This window comes from Anolis sagrei, chromosome 3 (assembly GCF_037176765.1).
Source record: "Anolis sagrei isolate rAnoSag1 chromosome 3, rAnoSag1.mat, whole genome shotgun sequence".
Lineage (NCBI taxonomy): Eukaryota > Metazoa > Chordata > Lepidosauria > Squamata > Dactyloidae > Anolis > Anolis sagrei.
In genome coordinates, this window is record NC_090023.1 from 113312871 (window position 1) to 113332760 (window position 19890).

The 19890-nt window shown below is 38.4% G+C and overlaps 1 protein-coding gene across 3 annotated transcripts; it reads right to left on the reverse strand.

The window, feature by feature from the left end:
• Positions 1 to 2330: 2330 nt before the first annotated feature.
• Positions 2331 to 19835, reverse strand: LOC132770214 (protein-lysine methyltransferase METTL21E-like). Of its 3 annotated transcripts, none has more exons than XM_067466856.1 (5): positions 18851 to 19835; positions 14361 to 14463; positions 6500 to 6657; positions 4217 to 4334; positions 2331 to 3262 (listed from the first exon to the last, which is right to left on the reverse strand). In XM_067466856.1, the coding sequence occupies exons 2-5, from the start codon at positions 14431 to 14433 to the stop codon at positions 2841 to 2843; spliced, it is 771 nt and encodes a 256-aa protein (XP_067322957.1). In that variant the 5' UTR covers positions 14434 to 14463; positions 18851 to 19835; the 3' UTR covers positions 2331 to 2840. The 3 variants fall into 3 exon arrangements, with proteins under 3 accessions (XP_067322957.1, XP_067322956.1, XP_067322958.1); XM_067466855.1 differs by lacking the exon at positions 18851 to 19835 and adding an exon at positions 15836 to 17874; XM_067466857.1 differs by lacking the exon at positions 18851 to 19835 and adding an exon at positions 8718 to 8824 and having other exon boundaries at positions 14361 to 14449.
• Positions 19836 to 19890: the final 55 nt, after the last annotated feature.

Genomic DNA, 19890 nt, shown 5'->3' on the forward strand with positions numbered 1-19890 from the left:
CCTTCTTAAAGATAGGGACAACATTTGCCCTCCTCCAGTCTGCTGTGACTTCTGCTCTCCAAGAATTCTCAAAAATTATTGCCAGTGGTTCTGAAATGACTTCTGTTAGTTTCTTCAGTACTCTTGGATGTAGTTCATCTAGTCCTAGTTGAATTTGTTAGAGTAGTCAGGTATTCCTTGGCTACTTCTTTGTCTTTTTGAGGTTACATATCCCCTATTGCCTCATCCGCCCCATATTTCTCAGGTTGAATAGTGAGTTCCTTTTGGGAAAAACTGAGGCAAAGAAGGTATTGGGTCATTCTGCCTTTTCCCTAACCCCTGTCCACATAGAGGTCCTGAAAAATTACGTGAGAGCGTTTGAAAAAGATGGATTGAAACTGGATGCCACTGCAAATAAATTTTAAAATGTAAAGAGGAGAATAACTAAGAACTAAATAACTAAGAACACTAACCACAAAGATAGCAATAGTGAAAATAATATGATAATGCATTGTTTGTTGTTATGCACTTTCAAGTCCAATCATAGGATTCTCTGACAAGAGTTATTGAGAAGAGGTTTGCCTTTACTTTTTTAGGCTGAGGGCCCTTCCACACAGCCCTATATCCCAGAATACCAAGACAGAAAATCCCACAATATCTGCTTTGAACTGGGTTATCTGAGTCCACACAGCCATATATTCCAGTTCAAAGCAGAAAATGTGGGATTTTATTCAGCTGCGTGTAAGGGCCCTGAGAGTGTAGTTTGCCCAAGATCCTACTATCAATTTGCAACTATTAGTTCATTTTCTTAACCTGTATTATCTTATCCTATCTGATCTTATAGCCCTGTATCAGTAAGGATTGTCCAGATCATCATTTTTTCCATTTAGTTGATAGAAGGAATCTCAATATATTTGAAACATTGTGCTGAGGAAGAGTTCCATTAATATTGTGGACAGCTGGAAAATGGGTCCTAGAGAAAATAAAGCCTGAACTATTCCTATAATCCAAGATAACTAAACTGAGATTGTCAAACTTTGGCAATGTCATGAGAAAACATGACTCACTAAAAGAGATAATAACACTTGGTAAGGGAGAAGGCAAAATGAGTGGGAAAAGAGGAAGACCAAACCACATGTGGATAGACTCAGACCCCTTCTACAAAACTGTATAAAATCCACATTATCTGTTTTGAACTGGATTATCTGGCAGTGTAGACTAGGACAATCCATCTCAAAGCAGATAATGTGAATTTTCTGCTTTGATAATCTGGATTATCTGGTGGTGTAGAAGGGACCTCAGTCAAAGAAATCACAGCCCTGAGTCTGCAAAACCTGAGCAGGGTTGTTAATTTCACTCACAAGGTCAACATAAGTCAAAGCTGCCTTGATGGCAGTTAACAACAAATGATCTTGTAGCAATTAAATGGGAGCTGACACCATTAAAATAGCTTGGTCTAAATCCCATGAATAATTCCAACTAGAGTAAACCCAATGAATGAATTGTTAAATAGTGAATCAATACTTCTGTAAATCTTTTTGATCCAGTAGGTCTACTCTAGCAGAGATTTCTAGTAGGAGTTAGGCATTTAAAAAATGATGTAAGGTGTAATGGCATTTGATCCATGATAGATTATTCACATAGACATCATCCCTGGATATTGCAGTCAAGTTATGAACATGCATGTGTTAACAAGCCCTCTGACAGGAGTGTCATTGAGAGTTCTCACCACTTCTGTCACTGTGACAAGTAATACATAGATACTTTCCAAGGATATAGTTTTCATATGAATTTTTTTAAAAAATAAACTTTTTAGGTAATCCCCATTTTAAATATCTCATGGTTGGAGGTTATGAAAATGATGTTTTAAATATTTTAAAACATTTAAAAGGGATGTAGATCTACAGAACAGTCATGTTTGCCTAGCCAAAGAGTTTTACAGAGCTTAATTTAAAATATACAGAATAAAATTTTACAAAGAGCAAGATGGTGAGTAGTTGGTGGAATGTGAAGAAATGTTTTGGGGAAAGTTAGAGCAAAGTATGCACTCTGCAATCCAGTTATCACCTTAGTGTGTGCTGTTGACTGGTCCAAAAATATGATCAAATCTACCTTGAAAGTATCCACATAGGACTCATTTTGTGAAAATATTCTCATGACTGCGCCAAGGCATTTCGCTGTTTGAGTAAAAGACTATCTGGTCCCGGATGGATCTAGTATATGTAAGAAATATAATTGGTGACTTACTTGCTGTAATGTACAGTACTTAACAGTAAGATTTTTTTTCCCCCAAAATAATCAACAATAGTGATGACAGCAAGCAGGAGGGGAAGAAGACATGGCACCATTAATACTGCATCATGTATCTCCCATATTGTTTATTTACAATATTCATATAATAAAGCAAATTCAAATTCCTTCTGAACAAATGCTGGCAAAAAAAAAACATTATAGGTTCCCTTAGGGTCATGAATAATCAGAAATTACTAGAAGGTAAACAACAATAACAACAACAATCCTAATAACAGGTTGTCCTATAAAAAAGAAGGAAATGGCAATCATGGTACAACTGGTCGAATACCGCTCAAGATTTTTTTCTGATAGAGAAGCATATTATACCAGTATAATTCAGAGTTAAGTTGGTTCTGACCTTTCCATTCCACATCTGTTTATAGAATGGCATACATGTATCTTAGACTTATAGTGAACCATATTTTCATCAGGATTGTTTTTCAATAGTACAACTTTGAACTCTGAGCAGAGAATCAAATATCTAGGTGCTTCAGCAATTGTACACATTCAAAACTAGAGCTCAGTAAGAAGGGCTCTAATCTGATGGTTAGACAGCTAATTAACAAGTCTCAGGGTGCAGTAACTGGAGACCATTTTGGCCTGCATCTTCTCTTTGCCTTAAATAGGGTTATACTTAAGCTGGGGAAATCATTTATCACTTGCAGGTCAAAGACCTTTTTAAATCGGTCCACAAACTGGTTTTCTTTCTCCTGCCTGAACCTCATGGCCCAGATGATGACTGTGTTGTTCTTACACAAGTGATCAAAGGTAAGAAACAGTTCCTCCAGGTAAGGGTGGTGGTAGACGACATCTGCCGCTAAAATGTAGTCAAACTGGCATGAAGACTTGGGGAAATTCTTCTCTAAATCCACCCCCCAGAATAGTTCTTTCACCTGCGGTTCATGTTTGCATTTCATCTTGCTGTTTTTAAGAACATTGTACTGAAGGTTTCCTATCAATTCAGGCAAGTCTGTTGCGATCACACGTGCACCTGCAAGAAGGAACCACAGAACGAAAGTCAGTCTTAAGGACAATTGAAAAGGCACAGCAAATTTGGCTTTGCAGAAATTAAGCATAATTAAATTCAAGAATCCACTACTGCCTAACCTGACAGATATAGGAATGTCATATGTCCAAGTGGCAAAACTGCAAAGAAACATTATTTTTCTTTGGATAGGAGAGAAAGAACAAGACTGTACTTCCAAGTAACGACGCCATCACATTGGCAGTAGGCAGCGGCAGCACTCCTCTCTGTAGTGAGGCATGGGCAATCCGGTGACCCACACCACACCTCCCCTCATCACACATCACCCATTGGAAGGCCAATCGCATGGGGGGAAGCATAGAGAACATGTGGTTCGTGTGGCTTCCCCCCTTACATCTGCTAACACGGGAGGCATCACTTGTTGCCTGGGTGGCAGCGGCAAACCGGTTCCGCCCCTCTGCATCCACAGAGTAGGCACAACATCATGTGAATGGAGCCGGCTGGCTCCATGGGTGACCAGGGCTAGATTGGCATTTGCCACCAAATCTAGCCCAGTCTGATGAGGTTGTTATTGTGCTTTAAATTGTAATTATTAGTTGCAATTAATAATTGTATGTATAAAAGCAAATTGCACACATAGGATATCCACCCGAGATTGGAACAATGGTGTCAGGCCACAAAAGTTTTAACTCTTCTCTTGCCATACAAAGTGGAGTTTCAGGATTAAAATCCAAACCTTCACCAAGAAGCAAAAAATCCATATCAGGTTCCTGAAAATTTGTTTGATTCAGAATTTAGTTACTTGACTTCATCTCATTAGCAAGGTGGTCTTCAATCAAACTAATTTTTGATCTAACAGGCTTTGGATCCACTTCTTGCTTTATGTTTTAGATAATATGAACATTAGACAAGGTATTTTTGAAACAGAGAGCATGGTTAAATACAATGGTTCGTACATACCAAGTAAGCTGGCTACTATGGAGACCAGACCGGTTCCAGCTCCAATTTCAATAACATTTTTGTCGTCTATATTGTATGATTTCACATTCTTTTCCAAAAAGTGGCATAGAACAAGAGCCTGAAGACACAAAACAAAACAAAAGACAATGAATAGTAGATTGACAAGGAAACTGTACAGAAACACAAAAATGAATATAAATGGATTTATAATCAACAAAAAGAGAAGGAGCCATGATAGCGCTTAGACTTGTTTACACTTCCAAAGAAAACCCAATTTGTTTACTCTAAATGGAAGGCTCATTGTCCCCACAATACACAGAATCCTCTGGTGAGTATCCTGCTTTGTTCTTTGCTTTAAACCATATTTAGGGGGAAATCAGGGGCTACTCCAGAGTTCGCTGAAAACTCCAGAGCTTCAGAGCAATGTGGACAATGGAATCAGATCCAATTCAGTCAAAACCACTCTCCAGATGGGACATTGGTGCCACCACCCTTTCCCTGAGGTTATTAACACAGTGAAAGGAGATGTATCTTGCCCATGTTTCCATGACTTGTTTGCCAAGGAGTACCATCCAAGCTCCTGGCCATCACATGGACACTGCTGACATCAGAATGGGGCACCTACACAATCAGAAAGAAGGGAGGCAGAGACACCCATGTAACTCAAATGAAGCAGCATCAGGGATAAGGAGGAGGTGAGATGTGAGCCACCCCAACAAAGCGAAGATACTCTCAGGCCAGCAAAACAACAGCCCCAGCTTCAGCACACACCTTCCAGTCTGACCCAGGGCAAATTTTCACCAAGCTAAACTGTCTGGGATAGATGATTCCATAGTGAAGATTTGTACAATTAGGAAGGTATATACTGGTTTTCAATTGAGTTTAAGTGTAATGGTTTTTTAAATGATTTTACAAAGTTATATGTAGTAATTAGTTATTGATTTCTTTGGGTACTGTATATTGGCATTGAATCTTTGCCACTGGTATGTTGTAAACCACCTTGAGTCCCCCCAAGGGTGAGAAAGGTGGTATATAAATGCTATAAATAAATAAATGCTGTATGTGTACATGTGTATAATGAAAGGAAATGGCACCGCGGTTTAAATGAATAATCATGTCCTTTGGCATGTTTGACATATGAAAAGAGCTTGTACCTTTAATAAAGGGAAATCCAAAGGTTCTTGGTATAGGCAATGATTCCCAACCTTTAGTCCTCCAAGTGTTTTGAACTTCGACTCCCACAGTTCCTAACAGATAGTAAGCTAGCTGGGATTTCTGGGAGCTGAAGTCCAAAACAACTAGAAGACTAAAGGTTGGGAACCACTGTTTTAGAGTACTAGTGTAACCTTTTTGTCCTTCACATGTTTAGGACTATAACTCTCTTAAATACCGCAGCATTATTAGGATGCTATTTAGAACATCCAAGAACCAAAATTCAAAACAGCTCTCAAGAGTCAAAGTCTTCATACTGTTCAACCTATAAATCTCCCTGTTTGGTTGTATAGTGTCAGGAGAAGGTGTTGAGACATCTTGTCTAAATCCATCTAGTAGAACTAACAACTGTAGCTTCACTTAATCAATGAAACTTACACAAGCGCTTACTTTTCAAATCCCCACAGATTTAATGGGACTCTTCCAACTTGAGCTAACAACTGAATTTAGCTCTTTATCTTTGTTCTCTACTCTACTGCTCTGAAAAAGAGCCCTGAAATTGTTATGGGTATTTGAAGTTTTTATCTTCTGAACTGTCTGTAACAGTGATTGTGAAGAAGTAAAGGCACCAGTTCCTGTATGATCCTATAAACTAAGCAGGATCAGCTCTGATTAGTACTTAAATGAGAGGCCATCAATGAATAACAGGCCATAGTTCAGAGGAAGAAGCTGGCAAAATCAGCTCTGAGAATTCCTTGCCTAAGAAAATCCTATGAAATTCATGGGTCACTATAAATCAACTGGTGACTTGAAGACACACATACACACACATATACAGCAACTAAACTGCTGTAGGAAGAATGTATGACTCCACCACTCCTCCACCCATCTACTAGGTTCATTTCTTTGGGGACGGGGGAAGGCTCTATCCTAATTCCATACTGGGCAGAAGAAAGGAGACTTCTTTTCATCTATCACCATCAGAGAACATGGTATCTTACATGGCATCTTTAAAATACCATTCCTCAGATATGATTAATTTTAGTGGGTTTGTGTATCACTATGACAAAGAATCACAAATATTGCTTTGTTTCAAATAACAGCACCAATAACATAGTTTGGCTACCTTACCGAAGGCCAGACCACAGCTCCATAACTGTCAATACCTTCCCTAATCTTTATCTTATGACCAGCAAAAGTAAATTCTTCCCAGGGTTGGGTGGTTATCACTGAAGGAGAGAAACATCTCCCCATGATTTCTGCAACTATCTCTTCATCTCCATTTTGTCCTAGTAACAAAACAAGAATAAGATTACATAGCATAACAATACTGAGAGGTAGCCAAGATAAGAATATTGAACTACTTGCCAGGCTACTAGCCTCCATTTCAGCACACAGCGCTCTTAGCCACCAAACCATTTGAGCTAAGCCACTGCCCATAAATGTTCCAAGCAAGGAATTGTTTAGTATGATATATATAGCCAAGAGGAATTGTTATCCATCATGCTTGCTTACTATATATAAAACTGTAACAATAGAAGGTCATTCCTCCCTTCTTCAGTACCAATGAAGGAAAGAGCCATTTCACACTATCCAATTATAGCACTATTATTTTTACTTTAACTGCCATGGCAACGTCCTATGAAATCCTTGAGCTTGTAGTTTGGTGAAGCACTACAATTTTCTGGCTGAGAATTGTAAATACTTCTCCTTCAATTGCAAATCTCAGATTTCCGTAGGATGTTGCCATAATAGTTCAAGTGGAATCAAAGCATTATAATAGTGTGGAAGAGTCTAAAAAAAAACAACTTAGAAACAACTTAGAAAAGTTGTAATATTCTTGTTGCTGGTTTAAATATCAGGAAAAGAACAAAAGTAGAATATATAAAAATGATATTAAGGACTATATCAGCCATTTCAGACCTGCCCTACAAACACAAGCTCATATGTTCCACTGTAAATAATTTAAGAAGGTAGTTTTTTTGAGGTCTATTTCCACACAGAGTGACACATATGCAATTAAAGATGTCCACATTTTTTATTCTTCTTTTGCTAAGAATCTAATAGACCACTGTTCTGTTTTACAAAAGCTGCAAGATACAGATTGTGCATCCCTTATCTGGAATTCCAAAACCCAAAATTCTCCCAAATCCAAAATTGTCTACATGAGTGGCTGAGATAGTGACACATTTGCTTTCTAATGTTTCGGTACATACACATTTTATTTTATGTTCAGTTACTTAAAAACAATGTAAAAACCCTCAGTTATGGGCCTCATCATGCGCAGCATGGCAAATCCATGGGGCAGTGGGGGGGGGAGGAATGAAGCATCCTAAAATGCTGCCAGGATGCTTCCTCAATGGAGCCCCACCCCAAGTAGCCTTACATGTGATGGTGTCTGGTGGGCTTTGTGGGGGAAGTGTCTGACAGCATTTCAAGAGGCTTTATTCTGTCTTTGTGATGAGGTGTTAAGTGTATGAGGCATATATGTGATACACATGCATTTTGTATTTAGAATGAGGTCTTATTTCTATAATATATCATTGTGTAGATATATAAAAATAGGGGTATTCCAAAATATGAAGAAAAAATCTAAAAACTTCTGTAATCACAAACATTTTGAATAAAATATATTCAACACAATAAACATGTTACTGTTCTAAATGGGTATAGGATATTTATTTATTTATATTCTTCTTCCTAAATGGCATATATCAGGATTCAATAGGACACTGCCATGGTAGACAAAGTGGAATGATATTGGTATTATTGCATGGCGTGAACAAACGGAGTGACTTTAGAGACAGCAGAAATCAAGATGTCAAGGATTTGGGGTAAAGGATCCAGCTATGTTCTCAAGTGTCTCACTAAAGCTCTCTCAAACAGTTCCAGCTGTCATCTACAGAAACCTTAGATTGTGGCGAAGTGGTTTATGTAGCACATGACCAGAGAGAGTTTGGCTTTTTGACAGCACATTCCTTCTATGGCATAGTGGCAATATAAACCCACATCACAGCTGAAATAGTACGAAGGCCAGATGACAATAGATTCGTGCAGTGTCACGACTCCAAAATCACCCCTCCCACTCTCCTTCCTCCCTCCCTCTCTCTCTCTCTCTCTCTCTCTCTGGCGGGGATCCCTAGATGCTCTTGGCTTGGCCCAAGCAAAGAAACCCCTGGATTCTTGGCCTTCTTCCCCACATTATGGCCTTTAAGTGAAGCCTGGGAAAATGGAGTGAAAGGTTTGGGAAGAGCAACATGTTGGTTGAGTTTGGGGAAACGGGCAGGGATCCAGGAAGCAAGTCTTTCTTTCTCCCCTTTATCAGTATTTTGCACATATACATACATACCCACACATCCAGGGCTGTATTAAGCTTTCAGCAAAATAATTGTTGTTGTTGTTGTTGTTGTTGTTGTTGTTGTTTAGGCCTCATTTTCAACACTTAAATGAAACTTTCTGAAAGTTGGGAGGGGAAAAAGAGAGGGGAGGGGTGAACTGGAGTAGGAGTCAATCAAAATTAAGCGAAGAGGGAGGTGGAGAAGGAGTGACCCACAGACATTTAATTTTATAAAATATTGGCCTTTTACTACTGCCAAGTTGTGCAGGGCTGCTTTCAAGTTCACACGTAGACTGGTGTTTAAAGGTATGATGGGGTGGTAGCGTATGTTACTTCTTAGCCTGCAGGGAGAGGCAGGTAATTATAAATAATAATTGTTGTTATGATTATTTGTTTATATGGTTTATTGTAGTTTTTATTTTAAAATCTCCAGATCTGTGGGTGCTTTTGTGTGTTTGTCATAAATATTGTATTGTTCTTTCATGTAGTTCTTTCACTACAAATAAGACTTACGCAGTGTACATAGGAATTCGTTCATATTTTTTTCAAACTGTCGTCTGGCTCCCCAACAGTCTGAGGGACTATGAACCAGCCCTCTGCTTGTAAAGTTAGAGGACTCCTGCATTAGGCATTTCAAAAACTTGGAAGTTGTGAGTTAAAAGCAAGAGAGATTGCCATAGCAAGTAACTTGGTTGTGTAACAAGGACATAGCCACATATTTTAAAAATTAAAATGAGTAATTAGTAGAAGATATTTTTAAAGGACATTTTTGGACAAATTAAAAAGTATTTTTTCAAGAACTTTTTTTCAGAAAATTAATGAACAATGCAATGAGTTACATTTTAAGCAATTAAAGACATTTTCATAGTCTGAAATCATGGAACACCTTTGAACTAACTGGGGGAAATAAGTTAGTGGCATACATTTTCACAGAAGTCTATTTTCTCAAATCCTTTCAAGCATTTTAAGGAGTAACAATAATGAATTACTTCTCAAACTCTATTATGAAAAACGGGTGCTAATTTCTTTTTAGAAATAACTTCCCATACTCTGACTATTTCTCTGCCATCATTTCACCCAATTGTGGACTTGCTGGTTCCCTCATAAGCAATAACATTGCTTTCCAGGGACCATACTAACATGCCACTTCCCACTCTGCTTCCTGTAATCTAACTTCAGCAATCAGGGAACACAAATATTTCAGGTTCCACTTGTTACCTTACTTGCCCTCTGAAGTATTTTTGATCACCTTTCATCCTCTTCCTACATCAGCACAACCTAGGGAGATCCTGTCTCGTGGAGGGCATCAGAAGGGTTAATATTAAGCTCATCTCAAGTTGCAATCAAGTATATTATCCTATTTACTCAGAAGTAAGTCCTAGAAGTGGCTTCTGATGCGAGAAGTCTAGGATTGCACTTGCCATGGTGCATTTAAGACCAAGCAGTTCAAAGAGGTTACTTTGGGACTACGAGGTGTACACATGATTATTTATGCAACATGCCCCTGCGACAGATAGATTAAGGTGTTAATGTTTGCACACATTCTATTCCACCCTATTGGATCCTTGCTAAAGTATCATAAATTGACGTGCTGTTTTATTTAGCTTGCACACCCAAGCATGTTCTTCAAAACCGCTAAAGGTCCACCTTCTACTCTTTCTTGCTTCTATTTTAAGGAAACTTAAACCTGTGAAATGCTGAGTTCACATTGACACCATCATCCTTTAGTGTAGTTTTTTATTCCTTTCTTATGTTAGCAGATTTTCCCCCCTCTTTTTAATTGCTTCCGGAAATGTATCTGGGAAGCGGCCTCCAATGCATATTTTCACACTAAAGAATTTAAGTGTTGCAGATTTCAACATGTGAGAACACTTCTGTAAAGTGAAGGGCAAGGAGTCTTTCAGAAGGTACTAAAAAGGATGCAGGAGTTACTAGGTTACGCTTCTTTAAATATGGCCCAAGAGAAATGAAATTCCTGCCAAGATCTTGAAGAGCTGACAATCTCAGCTGCTTCTTTCAAAGAGTCTTTCCTAATTCCTTCCATCACATAAAAATATGAGTTTTTCAATGCCCTGGCTTAAATTGGTTTTATAGACCTTACTTTTGTCTTATTCAAGATGTCAGTCATAATGGGATCAAGCCTAACCTACAACTGAAAAAAAATTGTGAACACAGGGCCAGACCAAAAGATGTAGCTTTTGAAGACAAAAGACAACATACCTCTATCATTTCATATACAGAATTGACTGGAGGCAGAGTCTTAATACATGTTTTTCAATCATACCAATCGGAACTGTTCTGTCAGCAGAACCAATGGGAGATTTGGAGAATAGTACTCCAGAAGAGTAAGCTTTCTACACTCTCATAGTATCTTCTATAAGCAGGTTAGTTTGAAATATATCTAGATAGGTCAGGCAGTGCACACACACAATTGTTATTATTTTATTCATTTAAAGCCTGTATTTTCTCAATAATGATAGTCAAGGTAGCTAACAAGATGTTAAAGACAATTACAGATTTAAAACTGTAATTTAATAAAAAGTTTTAATTAAAAAACCTAAATAAAAGTATAAACATTGCTTTAAAACAATGAAACAAGGGATACAATTTCACATATTAAACATTAAAAAATAAAAATATTAAAAGACAACCTACAAATTTTAAGAGCAGTATGAAAAGTCAACTGTGCATAAAATTGTTTTAACTTACTGATGGAAAAATTAAGGACATGGTCATTCTTGCCTCCCAAGGGAGGAGATTCAGAAGTCTCAGAGGAGCCACCAAGATGGTCCTCTGTCTTGTTCCCACCAAATGGACCTGAGAAGGTAGTAGGCCAGAGAGTGGGCTCTTCATATGGTCATGGGCGGTTCTACGCAGACTCCGTAATACTGTTCAAAGCCAGGTCAAGGGTAGAGTGTCCACAAAATGTAAATATGCCTTCCAATGTCAGAAACAATGCTTTTTTTAAAAAAGACACCAAAAAGTCCAAAATAAGCCAGATAATGTGCTGCAGCTGATCAGAGTATATCCCATGCAGGGCTCAAAACCAAAGTATACTCTGATCATCTACATTGCATCGGTTCATCTCAGTCAAGAGATGGTCAAGAACAAAAAATCCACATTTTTCTGTAGTTGTGTGGCTCCCGATACTGCAGTTTATAGTGTAATTTTAATCCGCAATTAGATACTATGACTACTGTCCTAGCCTTCAACAAGTACCTGGGCTGTTCATGTAGACAGTGAGCAGCAAAGTCAATCAGTTTTAATTCACTTCCAAACTACATTATAGTGTCTGTGTAGGACTGCTGTTAAAGTGCTAATGGTTTCATAAAGAAGTTAAACAGTCTTTCAAATAACCTCGCTCCAAGCTCTGTATAGGGCTTAATAGAGTTGTTCCTAGGAAAGTACTGGCAATCAGTTGAACTTTACAATGAGGGAATTGCATGTTCCCAGTATCCTGCCCCAGTTAATAATTTGCTTGCAGCTCTTTGGACCAAATGAAATTTTTGCACACTTTCCAGCCCCACACAGAGTACATTACAGTAATCTAAATATGATGTAACCAAGGCGTGTGTTACCATTGCCAGATGTGACATCTCCAGGAACAGGCGCACTTCATGGACTAGCTTTAATTGTGTGCATATACTGCTGTTCATTACCAAAACTGTGTCTCCAGGTGCAGGGCTGAAACCAGAAATATTTCCCAAACAAGAAACCTGCGTTTTCAGGAGTCTAACTCTATATAACAAGTTTGCCTTCTAATACATTGCCGCCTATTTTGTGACCCAGAGCAACTTCCGCCTAAGGTTGCTCTTTCACACTTCTAAAAAAAAAATTGCCTTGCATATGAATAAAAATGTGATGAAGGTGTTATTAACACTCTGAATTTTGTCATGAATCGATTCTAACATCAATAGCATGTTAAAGGAAAAGCCATTCAATACTAAATGCATACTAAATAAATGTGTAACGTTTGGCCCTGCAATGACATTTTCCACCACTTCCAAATTTCTAGTATTGCATTAACTTAAAAATTCATTTGAACATTTAGAAATACAGTTTAGGCATCCGAAGACAAGGGGTAGTCAAAGTTACCAAGGAGCAGTGAAGTATGTGAATATGCAAAGAATTTAGGGGAAAGGGGGAAATTTAATCAGGAGAGGAAATAATTGCTCGCATTCTCCGCTTCCATAACTACAGCTCTGCCAAATATGACTTTTAGAGAAAAAGACACAGTTTTAATTTCAGTCATTTCCTGCCCATGTTTCTCTGAATTGACATATATCAGAAAAATTAGGTATCTTGTACCCCTTCATAAAAATGTGACTGCTTTCTGATCTCTACTAGTTTGTGCTGAAAGAGCAGCAAACCAATCACCAATCAACCAACAATATATTACTGTCACAGATCTGCATAAAGGAAGACAATTTTACTATAAGGCACATAAGATGGAGTGAAATGCAATACTATAAAACCATAGCCCAATTATTAGGAAGAGTGAAGTGACCCTCTCAACGGAGGCTGCATACTTCAGCTCTCATAGAGGTCCCAAGTATTATCAGTTTATGAGTTTATAATCATAGTTTCCTGCCATATATAGGAAGTGATATTTGGGTTGAATTTTTGCCTCATTGGTTAAATATCTTGGCTAGGTATAGAAACACTGCCTAACTTTTAAAAAAATGCTATTAATTGCTTTAAACAATTGCTCCCTAATTGCTTTGAAATGATTCTGTGATTTACACTAAACACATAAGTCAGTGTGATCTGGCTTTAACTGGGGAAAGTTGCTTAACTTGTCTTTCACCCTGGGCTAAACCAATTTGAGGGGGGGGGGGGCAACTTCTGAACCATGACTCAGGTTCTCCCCTGTGTTAGGGCCTTTCAAGACAGTTGAGACTGTTCCCACTGGTTGTAGCTATCTTGACAACCCTCCTGTGTTCCCGAGAGCTCAGTTGGCCAGGAGAGGCAGGATGCCTAACCCTTTCTGCCCCTTCCCCCCATGCCATGGCTGCCTACGGTCACAACATGGACACATACCTTACTCTTGGGGAAGGGAAAACTGAGGAGTAGAGGGAAAGTATTCCAGGACAAATCAGCTTGTACATCACAGCCTATTGTCTGCCCTGTTGTCTGTAACCTAGCCGGTCTGATATTAGCATCTGCCAACCTTGGCCAATGGCTTGGTCTCTTGGGTTTTGACAGTGCAGTTGCTGGTGCTTGCCTGTGTCATCATTCTTTTCCCCCCTAGGACATGGTATTCCAAGCGGAGGGCTGGCTCTTCTTTTCCATCAAAATTTCACACAATTGCCCCAGCATTAATTTGGCATGTTGTGGGACACTTAAAAATATGGTCAGATCCAGTTGTTTCGAGTACAGCTATTGTGACGATGTAAACCTGCCAGTCTACTGACACAGGAAGGGACTCACCAGAGAACATTTGGTCTTTGTCCTCCTCAAAGTTGAACCAACTCAAAAGTAATGAAAGATGTAATACTATTACTATACTGAATATTTAAGCAACATCCCAATTGATTTTGTAAAACAGGGCCACTGTGTCACACTTTGATGCAAGCAGCAAAACTTTGCGCATTAGTTTATTTTCATGGCAAGGCAGCAGGACAAACCAATCAACCAAGCAAGGAGAATATTTACCTTCTTTGTGATCTGTCTTTCTAGATAATTCATCTGACACAAGATGTTTGTGCTGTGTTGACTTTGAATCCATTTCATACAACGTATTCAAGAGATAAAGATTCTAAGTACAAAAAGGGAGAACAGAAATATCCAAATACTAAGAAAAGAAAAGGATGGATTGCGAATTACTAATATAGTTAGACCTATAGCAATAATTTTCTTTGTCATGCATAAGCTTTAATTAATATGTTCTTCAGTAGGCTAAGGGAGCAACCATTGAGCCTTACATACTAGGAAGTGTAGTTAATATTAAGATGTGTCAAAGACATAAACAAAGTCATTTGGCCCCGGTACAGAATGAATAAAATGTCTCCATGGACACTGCAAACATGATATTTCTCACAGTGGTGTTAGAAGAAGATACAATGCTTGATGTTTTTTCCATAAAGGAAATGCTATCATATTCTGGGGGGAAATATCTGTATTTGCTTTAATAAAATTTGCACATGCATAGCTACAATACTTGGTGAATATTGTGAAATTATGTGTATGTATTATGTATATATTTGTGTGGAAGAGGGATCGAGATTTCTTCATCTATGCATCATATAATGCTGATAAATACATTTCAGTGCCAACTAACATTCCAATTCTACACCTTTGTCTGGAATTGTCAGAACCAATCCTATTTTATTCATACACTGTAACAGTAGTTGGAGTACCCGTGCTTTCCACTCAATGTATTTAACCTCCATGAGTATTGTTTACCCACAAAGACAACAGAACAGCTAATAGCAGAAGAGATCACAGTGAATAAGTTGGTGTCTAGCATTGTCAACACACACAACTGCATAGTAACAGTTGTCATGGAACAGCAATAGTAATAAATATTCCCACAACAGGGTTTCTTTTTTGCACAGGGGTTACACATACCAGGAATAGTTTTTGCCATTCTACTAGAAGTGGGAAGTCATTAATCCTGAGATTGTTTTCACAACTAACAAGAAACAGCAACATATACAAAGAATAAGCATAGACTTTGTCATATAGACAGTATGCTTACCCAGAAGTATATTCTACTATGAATCAGTATGCATAAAATCATGCAGTTCTCATTTTGTAGAGACACAGAGAAATAGAGATCACCCAAGAATCTTTCTGCACTTTGAGTGATAGCATTGTTTAGCATTACTGACTTGTAATCTGATAAAGTATGTGCCTCTGCAACTATTTATAAAACATTATTGTACAGAGCATTATCTGTAATTTAGAACAGCCGACAGAACTCAGAAATGTTACTTTATTGCTGTACTGGCGAGATTTGTACATGTTTCGATCATGACTGACATTTTTCCAAAAGGAACCACTCCAGAATAAAACATGCATAGCATCATATGAAATTCTAGAGGTATTAAAGGCTAATCAAAGTGATGACTGTTAATTTAAAAAAATTCCATAAAATCAGGAGTCATTTTAAAAATACTGCAACATACCCAATTAATTTCTTTTTGTCCCAGTTCCTAGAAAAAGTGAAGTTGAAAAAAAGTTACATCTGCAGATCTTCGACCCAATGCTGGCTACTTCATGAAGAACCATAAAGTTTGAAACTTAAGCCTGTTCATCATCAGGAGAAGCTAATAAACCCTGAGACAGCTGCAGTGTGAACAGAGTGGGTCCACCCCTTGGTTTATATAGGCATTGGGGGGGGGGGGGGAGAGAAAGAATTCAACAGACTTATGTAAGAGGAAAGAGGATGTTTCCAAGAAGAAACAGACATCTAGTGTGATACAAGGTATACTCATCACTCCCTAGTCATAAATTAGGAAAACAGGCATGCAATCCTATCGCCAACTTGCCTGGGAAAAAGTCCCATCAAAATCAGTTGGGTTTACATGTGAGTAAACAGGACTAGGACTGCTCTGTAAATTACATTATGTAACACAATTTTTGTTCCTCAGTAATAAATGTCATTTCCTAATTGGTTCTATCATGAAAACATGTGGAAAGTATTAAACTGAAAAAATTTGTCTTTGCAGGACATCCAGCAGCAGATTTTGCTACAGTTTTTCAATGAATATCTCATAGAGACTCGACCAATACAAAATGAAGTTTCTGGAGTATAGCAACTACTTTCAAAATAAGGGCCACATAATTAAATAGGAATAACACTTTCAAACTAGGAACAGAACATTTTTCAAATGTTGTTACATAGTGTTATATGTGCTCTTACTACTTTAAGTATCTTACATCTTATTTTGAATGCATCATTTTCCACATCCAGGTAACATTATAAATGGGAGTGCATGGCTGGGTGGTCAATATTATATTAATGTATTGATTTGATTTATACTCCACTTTTCCCCAATATGGAAATACTGGTAAATTCTAGTTTTGTTTTATAAAACTTCTAGTTTTAAAATGTTGGAAAATTGAAAGGCCATCCATTATGTGATATCTAGTCAGTAGAGGATGCTATCTTCAGACCTTGTATAATTGCTCAAACTGTAAGAACTAGACTTGTGCATGGATTCATTTTGGCCATTTTCCTTCAGCTTCTTGAAATGCCCATAATGGCAAGGACTCTGCCACCATGTTTTTTCAACAGAGCCAGACCTTGCGGCTGCTGGTCGTGGCTTCTTCTGCTCTATTCAGGAGCACACAGCGCACAAAGAGGCTGTGTGTGCTCACATGGGGTTGGCCTCTTGGGCCAGTCAGAGTAGAAGAAAGCTGTGATGTGTCTTATGCAAACTGTGTCTATGTAATGGGGCGAGCACCTCCACTACTCAGTTGCATCCTGGCTCTAGAGAGAGGTGCTTCAGTCCAATTGCCTTGCCATTCGCTCTCAGCTTTAGCTTTTGGCTTGGCCTCTCTGTAGCACTGATTTTCCTTTATTTTCTGGATTATTTATTTAGTTGGACTGGGAGTTAGAAAGTGTGGATGGGTGGGTGTGCTTTTATTTTAGGGTGGCTCTGAGCCTTTAACTTCTTCTCTTATCTCTCCTCCCTCCTCTCTTTCAGAAAGTAGTACTGTTAAAAGATTATTATTAATAATTATAGGAATTCCAGCAAACAACAGCGCCTTATTCTCAGAAAAACTACCTATACCTAAACTTACCACCAACACCTAATCATTTCTGGATCATACAAAGTGTTTTTCTACTAAGGGAACATGCTGCTTACCTACTTGCTTCCAACATGTTGTGAGAACAATAAATGCAAAAACTTCGGAAGAAGTTTCTGGTTTTTTTTATTAGTAAAGAAAGTGTAATAGTGGGCTGTGTGTGGAAGTACATCTTTGACATTTGGCAGGAAGAAATGTTGCCCTGGTGCTACTCCTGGAGAAGTTACGGGACGGGGACAGTGAGGGATACCTTTTTGGGAATTTAAAGGATATTTTATTTCTCCTTAAATAAATTCCTAAAAATCAGGGGATGACCCAACCGTTGTGAAACTTTATGGGCCATCAGTAGTCGGTGTGTCCTCCAAGTGTGGCCATTTACATCCCAATAGTCCTAAAAATGACAGAATGGAAAGCTCAGGAATCCCCCCCCCCCCAATTGTCACCAATGGGCCGGATCAAGCTGCATTCCCCCCACCCCCACCCTGAATCTGGAAAGCAGAAATGGCTTGAGGTTAAGCTGAAATGCACAAGTCTAGTAAGAACCAGAAAAATACTTATGCATGAGTCAGGGAGAGAGAAGCTGATGTGGAAATATATTCACTACTTTGAAGACAAATGTACTTTTCTTTCAGAAAGTGCTATGAAAGTTCTACAAATCTGTAGCATGCTTCCATTAAAGTTGTGGCAACATCAGGTAGGTTCTGAAATGTTATCTATAAGCACACCTTTAATCTCCCACAACACAGAGCAATTTAACAAGGATTTTCTTCTACATATCTACAATTCCTTTTGTTTTTAAGTGAATTATTATATAAATAAATATGCCTATGAATTTAGCCTCTCAATTGAAGCATCACACAAGATCCTGGGCTCTTCTAGCTGTAAATGTTTCATGCCCAATCATTGCACATCTTGGCTCCCAATTGCAGCCCAATCCATGGCTGGAAGCTAATGAAAATTGAAGTTCAACTACATCTGAACTACCAAGGCCCAGCCCACACATCAGAGAGGCAGCTGGAAGGACAAAATGGAACAGCATTCATCTTGTTGTAATGGCTACATAGCATATTTTAAAATATATATCCCATATATTTTCCAAAGTTTGGAAAACAGTGATAGATTAAATACCAGGGACTGGGGGATGGGCGGCACACCTAATATCAACCACTGCAGATCCTACATAGATGCATGAAAGAACAAGGGAGTGTCAACTGGTATGCATGTGAGCCTGTATGATAGTTTGATAGATTTTTGAACTCCTGCCACTGCTTAATGTAACCCATGAACATCAGCACTTAGCACTTAAATGGGGAACTCTTGATCCAGCAGATGAAGAAACAGTTCCATTTTCATCAGCATCAACAAGCCCAACCAATGCAAAGTAATACCTTGTTGACATTCTGCAGGGCTCAAGGTCTCCCACCTTGCTTTAATGGGTGTTCTTACTGCTACAAGGTTGCTGCTGTCACCTCCTGGATTTTTCTAATGTATAGAAGTAATCTGGCATACATGTTAGAAATAAAGCAACACACATTGCTACAATCAAGGGAAATTTCTGAGAAAAAAATTAATTACTGACTCTGACCAAATAAGAATCTCTAGCACTCATGTCGCTACAATCAGTCACCAATAATGAGACCATTCCCCAGATACTTTGGACTAGCTTCCACAATTCCCAGCACATTTTGTTCCCTCATATTCTATTCTCCTTATTTGACTCTCCCTTACATTCATGGATGAGTATATTTTAGTGACCAGGAATATTTTATACCTGTGCTTCACCTCAAAGTCAACCCAAGATCATAACACATTCTAAATAAGGATGGTTCCTGAAATGTCTTAATCCAAGATTAATTCTGGGGCAAGTGACGAAGGTTATATAAGTCAACAGTAACATCTTCCTACAGACTTTAGAAAGTATCAGCAGGACTGAACTGTGCTCAGATCAGCAGAGACATGGCTGATGAAATGCGACACGGTCTATAAAATCTCCATGCCTGAAAGGATGGATTTGTTACCGTTATGAAATACTACACTAAACAGAATGATAGGGCAGAGCTTTTGTAAGTCACCTTCACTGTTCATCCGCAGAAGGTAATTTCTTGTCGACTCACTATGTATGCAATCGGCCTTCCACATTTTCAGATTTAATTTTTGAGGATTTGATTATTCACAGATTTGATTGGCACGTTCTTTCTAGGAATCTTTAGGTCCTCTAGGGTAGCCATATGGGTCAACTTCCATATGGGTCAACTTCCAGCTGTCACCCTACAGCCTAGGGATTCCTAGAAGAGTGTGTGTATGTGTGTGTGTGTGTGTGTATACACACATACATGCAGTAAAAAGTCCTATTTGGACTAAAAAAAACGTCCTCAGAGTACTTGGAGCCAATGGGAAATGCCATCTAGATTCAAAGAGTAACTTCAAA

What these genes read in the sequence shown, in the direction of transcription:
- LOC132770214 (XM_067466856.1), bottom strand. Translation starts at nt 14,433, where the DNA reads ATGGATTCAAAGTCAACACAGCACAAACATCTTGTGTCAGATGAATTA. An exon ending in AAAGACAGATCACAAAGAAG is followed by an intron (nt 6,658 to 14,360) that starts GTAAATATTCTC and finishes TTTTGTTACTAG; the next exon opens with GACAAAATGGAGATGAAGAG. An exon ending in CATAGTAGCCAGCTTACTTG is followed by an intron (nt 3,263 to 4,216) that starts GTATGTACGAAC and finishes TCCTTCTTGCAG; the next exon opens with GTGCACGTGTGATCGCAACA.